The sequence below is a fragment of the Astatotilapia calliptera genome, chromosome 20 (assembly GCF_964374335.1).
Source record: "Astatotilapia calliptera chromosome 20, fAstCal68.1, whole genome shotgun sequence".
Classification (NCBI taxonomy): Eukaryota; Metazoa; Chordata; class Actinopteri; order Cichliformes; family Cichlidae; genus Astatotilapia; species Astatotilapia calliptera.
In genome coordinates this window covers 32,147,057-32,154,049 of record NC_137441.1, presented here as the reverse complement: position 1 = coordinate 32,154,049, position 6,993 = coordinate 32,147,057, and the positions used below count along the sequence as shown (strand labels likewise).

At 41.3% G+C, this 6,993-nt stretch overlaps 1 protein-coding gene across 1 annotated transcript; it reads right to left on the bottom strand.

The window, feature by feature from the left end:
* Positions 1–593: 593 nt before the first annotated feature.
* Positions 594–6,481, bottom strand: LOC145422907 (uncharacterized). Its single transcript, XM_080294882.1, has 7 exons — positions 6,384–6,481; positions 6,069–6,174; positions 4,309–4,379; positions 2,243–4,208; positions 1,786–1,944; positions 1,651–1,707; positions 594–1,221 (listed from the first exon to the last, which is right to left on the bottom strand). The coding sequence occupies exons 4-7, from the start codon at positions 3,903–3,905 to the stop codon at positions 974–976; spliced, it is 2,127 nt and encodes a 708-aa protein (XP_080151008.1). The 5' UTR covers positions 3,906–4,208; positions 4,309–4,379; positions 6,069–6,174; positions 6,384–6,481; the 3' UTR covers positions 594–973.
* Between the last annotated feature and the right edge of the window lie 512 nt (positions 6,482–6,993).

Sequence of the window (6,993 nt, the reverse complement as noted above, 5' to 3'; positions counted from 1 at the left end):
GCTGGATCCCCTTTGGGAATGGGTCCTCAGCCCCATCTTGTACTCACCGTTCACACATGACTGCACAGACATGCGCAACTCACATGCCATGATTAAATGCACTGTCACGACCTTGAAAAACAGATATTCTACAACTTAAACCCTAGACTTCAATGTGCCATGACAACAACCTCCAAGGTGCTTATTGAGGGCTGCAGTTAAATGACACACGCGCGCGCACACACACACACACACACACACACACATACGGGTCTATGTGGTATGGCGGGACTATACTACGTCAATCCGCCCGGTGGTGGTTTAAGTGGACTACCCTTTTGAAAGGACTTAGAGCCAAGGGAGCGAGGTTAAAGTGTTCGAAAAAATCTGAAAAAAATTTGGGTCACTTCAGACCTCATACACTCCCTATAGAAGTCTAGATACACTGATACACACCAACCAGACTCTATTGTGTTTTCTGGAGACATTGTCCACTTGACAACAATGTGTTTTATGAGGTCCAAAAAAAACAATATTGGGTCTTTAAAGGGACAATGATGTAATATGTAAATAGCTCATCATTACCATGAATACACATCTGACAGGACACAGGATTACTGGAACATCATTTTATTAGTGTTCTTGGATCTGAACATTAATTTTAACCATAAATAAAAAAAGAAATCTATGGACAAAAATGCCCACGCTTCCCACAGAAATATAAAAATATAGAAAACAGAAAAATTAAAAACATTTAAAATGAATTTTAATAGTTTAAAGGTAAATATTAAGGGGAGAAAATATGCATTTATAATTTTTTATTTTAAATATAACCCGTCAAAAAAAACCCTAAATAAATTAAATGTAAAAATTATGAAATACAAACTACTTCTGTATTTAACAAGAACTTTTTTTTCTTTAAACAGAACATCAGTGTTAACAACAATTGGCAATCTGACCAAGATGTAAAACCACAGCTCTCTAAACAGTTATTTTAGTTCATTTTTTTCTGCCTTTTTGCAGTTAATCCTCTGTTTCTTACAAAATCTCTTATGTTTTGAACTGTTCTTCCTGCCAACACCGGATCTTCTACCAATTTGCAATGACTGCATTCATTTTTGGTGGCTAGTTTCCCTTCGTTTATGTGGTCTTTAAAATGCCTCATCACTGCAGCAACCTCAGCCTTGGACCACATGTTTTTGGGAGCTCTTCGGGAATTGTGGGATTGAGCAGCATTTTTCTCTGGAAGATATATAAAGTAGTAGTAGTTAAAACAAACAAAAAACCAAACAAAAAAAACAAAAAACATTTGGTGGTTAAAAGAATGGATGCTACCCTGTACTAACTTCTGAAATGTGTTGCTACCATCAATATCAAAACGAGCTAAAATTCTCTTTGAAAATTTATCAAATTTCTAAAATGAGACATTTAGTGTTCCGCTGTGAATAAAAGACTGAATAAAAAGTTGAATAAAAGTCTCTTGATGCATGCTCAATCATCCAGGTAAGTAAATCCCAAAACGTTGATTCTGTTAATCTGGACGTAGCGTTTTCAGTGGGAGAAACATTTTGTCACTCATCCAAGTGACTTTTTGCCACCACTCTGCAGTTTGCCATATGTTGCAAAGTGATGAAACAATAATAAGCTTAGAGAACCAACTGCACCCCTTACCTTCAGAGGGAGCAGCAGTCTCACTTGCTGCAGGCATTGTGAGTGGTCCTTCATCTGCTGATTACACAATTTGATTAAGTTTTAATATTTGTAACAAACATTTTATCCACAGAAACCAAGCTAGTGGTAACTTACCACAATCTACAGTGTCTTGGAGCTGCGCTGTGTTTGTGGAATCAGCTACTGCATGTACAGGCTCACTGGTGCCACACGCCAACATTGTGAGTGCTGTGTCATCATCATCTGATTCACTCTCACTGTCCTTTGTTTCAGCATCACTTAATGCAATTTCATCTGAGAAATTGTGGGAAAACCCCCCCAAAAAACCAAACACAAACCCCCCAAAAACCTCACATTAACAACGAGATATGACAAAATACAGAACAAATACTGGAAATTATAGTACATAGTTTTACTATTTAAGGCCACCACTCTGCAGTTTGCCAAATGTTGCAAAGTGATGAAACAATAGACTTCAAGAACCTTAAATCATGGACATTTAACAGAATGGTCTGTGCTTTTAGGTTTTAATTCGGTTGATAAAGCATAATATTCAACTACTGCCCTAATATTTGCTCCTTTCAATACAAACCTTCTATTTTGATCTCATCCAGTGATTTCCCCTGGATCTGGGAAAGTTGTCCTTTTTCCAGTGTTAAAAGCAGTTTGGAAATCTTGGCCAGCTGTGTTGTGGGAACTGGTAATCTGTAGAATTCGCGGTGAACGCGGATATCATGACCCAGGAAATCTGCAACCTGATCAAGTTCGTTGTTTTTCAAATTAAGGACTTGTGAGAGTGTGGCAACATGTTTTCTGAGCTGTGTCGATCTTAGATACTCAGGCTGCTTTGCTCCACACTGGTGTGCATGAACACGCAAGGAGTCCATTCCTCTGTAATGACTCATTGATCGGGGTCTTGCAAAGAGGTAGATATTAGTGGCACAAATACCACAGTCAGGCCTCCTACTAACAAGTAGTGACAGAGCATCCAGCATGCTTGGTGTTAGCAGAACTGGAACATTTCTGTCCCTTTTTCCCATTATTTCTATTCTACAGAAATAGTTACAGAGTCTCTGTTCCATTTCTGAGAGCCCCATGGCAACATCTGTGTGGAGTGCTGTTTTGTCTCTTTCAAGAAAACTTTTGAGGCGCATCTTTGAAACCTCTCCAGAACGTCTTCGGTTGAACACAATGATTTGTGAGAGTGTAACTTGTGCAAGTTGGGCATAATTCTGAGCTGTGGCTTCGTTCTCCAAGCTGCAAAAGGCACTTTCTGCAGATTTTTGAAGGTAGTGATGGAGAATCCGAACATCTTCTGTAAAGGGCAATGTTGATGGCTTGTTAAACTTTGCCTCACTCAATGTGTTCAAGGCACGGTGAGACACCATCTCAGACCATTTGGAGACATACAACTTCTTGAACGCATCAGTGGACTTGATTAGGGCTTCATCCTCTGTCATGAGGGCACGACAATGGATAATGTCAGACATTTTATGCAGTGTATGTCCCAGTTTCAGCGCAAGGCTTGGAGTTTTGTATGACAGTGTCTCTTCATCAAAACCTGAAACTTTCTTTACTGCTTGCACAACTCTCTGGAAATTAGCAGGCTTAATAGCTTCTTCCATGTTATGCACTGAGAATTCTGTGCGCAGACACAACAACAAACGTCCCGCTTCACGAAGCTTCTGTCGTATATAATCATACTTTGTAGGGTCTTGTCCATGTTTATTGTAGAGGGACTGGGCAAACTGAATAACAGTAAAGTCATTTCGCACAGCTGAGGCAATCTCATCTTGTTTCATAACAGCAAGAACCTTCCAGACTCCACTTGACACCTGCGGATAACACTGAGACTCCAGAGTTAAAGCCAGGCCGAGTACTTTGGTTCTTCCAGGTTCTTTATCCGTGTCATCTTTTGGTTTGTTAGGACATCTGCGGACATGTCTCCAAAGATCCTTGCGAACATACATCCCTTGACAATAAAAGCAATGAGCAAACTTTCCCTCTACTGCTTTAATCTTGGGTCTTCTCTTCACTTTCAGTGGTCCCACTCCACCATGCAAAACTGCAGCATTATGCTTAAAATTTCCCTTATTTCTCAATTTCTCTAACAGACTTTTACGCTCGTTTGAGTCTCTAGGCAGGGAAAATGCATGCACAACATCAGGAGCCGTTTTGTGCGTTTTCAGGTGGCGGGAAATTTTAGCTTGTGGTTTGCCACAAAAATAGCAGTAATTTCTTTTACTTAAAGTCATTTTTTCTGATTCAGTTTCGCAAAGCTCACTTTTATCTTGTGGCTTGTCCTTTGTCAAGTTGTGGATTAAATTCGTTGAATCTGATTGTTCATGCGCTTTGGAGATGTCATCTTGGCATAGCAGACCTTTTGATGTGCTTGGCAATAATGAGATGTCTTCATCTGAATCTTCATCATATGACTCTGAATCTGGCACATATTCTTCTTCTGATATGCTGTGGTTGCCATCATCATCGCTTGATATTTGATCCAGAACTGAATGTGGCAATCCATCCTCCCCTGAATATTCAGAAATTTCTTCTTTCTGGAATGTAAGAACAAAAGTTTTTTTAATTGATCAATACTTTAGACAGGTAAAAAATAAACTGAAAAAAAGTCAAGCCAAATATGAATGGGATACACACCTGTGTTGACTGGTGGCAATTCTGATTTGCCAATTTTGCAAGGCAAGATTTGTGCCAGACCCCTAAACAAACTGAAACACATTTTGATAGACTTAATTTAGCTTTGCAGTTCTATTTAAGTGAAGTAGTTTTTTGTCAAAGCATTGCAGTAATGTCAAATGCTGAAAAAACAAAAAAAACAAAACTGTTCACATTAAGGATACTTTAATGACTACACATACACTGCTAATCCCCCTCCCCCCCCCCAAAAAAGGACATCCCAGATGTGAATGAAGGAATTATTCTTATTAAATACTTTGTTCTTTAGGTAGTTGAGTGGCATGAAAGTGTGTAGTTGAATGTGTGTGGCCTCCAGATGCCTGTACGACTTCCCTACAATGCCTGGGCATGCTCGGGATGAGGTGGCGGATGGTCTCCTGAAGGATCTCCTCCAAGACCTGGACTAAAGCATCTGCCAACCCCTGGACAGTTTGTGGTGGATGGAGTGAGACATGATGTCCCAGATGTGCTCAATTGGATTCAGGTCTGGGGAACAGGCGGGCCAGTCCATAGCATCAATGCCTTTGTCATGGAGGAACTGCTGACATACTCCAGCCACATGAGGCCCAGTGTCGTCTCGCATTAGGTGGACCCCAGGGCCAAATGCACCAGCATGTGGTCTCACAAAGGGTCCGAGGACCTCATCTTGTTACCCAATGACAGTCAGGCTCTCTGGCAGGCACAGAAATGCCACCCCTCACCATTACTGACCCACTGCCAATATGATCATGCTGGAGGATGTTGCAGGCAGCAGAACATTCCCCACGGCATCTCCAGACTGTCACGTGCTCAGTTTGAACCTCCTTTCAGCTGTGAGGAGCATAGGGTGCCCGTGCTGAAGTTGCCAAACTTTGTGTTTTCTGGCAAATGCCAAACATCCTGCATGGTGTTGGACTGCAAGCTCAATCCCCACCTGTGGATGCTGGACCCTCAAGTCACCCTCATGAAGTCAGTTTCTGACCATTTGAGCAGACAGATGCACATTTGTGGCCTGTTTGAGGTCATTTTGCAGGGCTCCTCTTGTTCCTCCTTGCACAAAGGTGGAGGTAGCGGTCCTGCTGCTGGGTTGTTGCCCTCCTATGGCCTACTCCACATCCAGGTAGCACCTCCATGCTCTGGACACTACACTAACAGACACAGCAAACCTTCTTGCCACAGCTCACATTGATGTGCTACGCTAGATGAGCTGCACTACCTGAGCCCCTTGTGTGGGTTGTAGACTGTCTCATGCTACCACTAAAATGAAATCACCGCCAGCATTCAAAAGTGACCATAACATCAGCCAGAAAGCATAGGTGCTGAGAAGTGGTCTGTGGTCACCACCTGCAGAACCAGTCCTTTATTATGGTGAATTGACTATAATTTCCACTTGTTGTCTACTCTATTTGCAAAACAGCATGTGAAACTGGTTGTCAGTGTTACTTCCTAAGTGAACAGTTTGATTTCACAGAAGTGTGACTGACTTGGAGTAACATCGCATTGTTTAAGTGTTCCCTTTATTATTTTGAGCAGTTTATGTTATGGAATGGGGAATTGAGGACAATCCCAAGTATACCATTTTTACAAGGTCCTGCACCAATGAGGTAATACTGCATTTCTTTAATTAGACGTGACCACCCATTAATTAAAAAGGGAGCAGTGTTCATTTCAGCACGTCTTAACTTGTTGAACTCTATTAATGCTTTTTACTATACACTGTACCTATTCACTAAATGTCTCACCTTTGCACTTAAAGCCAAGCCACTTGAGGGAGGAAACCGGTCCCACACACTGAATGCACTTGTCCAAAGATGATATTGTTGTGCACACCAGACGATGATTGTGACACTGTTAGCAAAATATTGCAACATTTATTTGTTTTGGACAGTTGGAAAGGTGTGTTTTCAATTCAGTTGCAGATATCAACTAATAAACTTCGTCCATGTAAATCACATCACACCCAGGTGACTGCCAAACACACACACACACAGCATCCATAAAGAATGATGATAGATTAAATTATTAGTTCATTAAGTGGTACACTGGATTATATTTACCCTTTCAGGCTCTGGATGTTTCAGGTCCAGATCATTGTTTGGAAAGCTGTTTGGTTGCGGCTTTAGGCAGCTCACAGTCTTCTGAATCTGGCTGGTCTCAGTCTTCGTGTGTAACAGATAGAGAATGAAGACAAAAGAACAGTAATCTGACAGTTACTAAAAATGCATCACTCAAGAGGATGAATAGACCATTTCACTATCGGCAAATAGCGTAAGGTACACATCGTGCATGAGAAACATTCATTAAAATCTGTCCTAGGTCAATGTTACCTCTTCAAAATCTTGCACTGAAGAAGAATGCATGGCTTCTGAGCCTTGCTGAGGCATTTCTTCATCAAGATCCTGCAACAAAGAAAAGATGGCACAAAGATTAGACCAAGTGCTCTTCTTGCAACTGTACTGGGCAGTCCTGTGCTTCTGTCTTTAATTTGCATGTGTGTGTGTGTGTGTGTGTGGGGGGGGGGGGGGGGGGGGGGCTTTCCACTCAAGAAATGTTTTCTTCTGAAAAAAATACTGGCTACAATAATTAACAACTGATTCCTTTGCAATCATCCATCCTCTTCCACTTATCCTTATCAGGATTGTGGGGTAGCAGTTTTGGGGCCTATAC

What these genes read in the sequence shown, in the direction of transcription:
- LOC145422907 (XM_080294882.1), bottom strand. Translation starts at nt 3,905, where the DNA reads ATGACTTTAAGTAAAAGAAATTACTGCTATTTTTGTGGCAAACCACAA. An exon ending in CCAAGACACTGTAGATTGTG is followed by an intron (nt 1,708 to 1,785) that starts GTAAGTTACCAC and finishes TTGTGTAATCAG; the next exon opens with CAGATGAAGGACCACTCACA. An exon ending in GACTGCTGCTCCCTCTGAAG is followed by an intron (nt 1,222 to 1,650) that starts GTAAGGGGTGCA and finishes TATATCTTCCAG; the next exon opens with AGAAAAATGCTGCTCAATCC.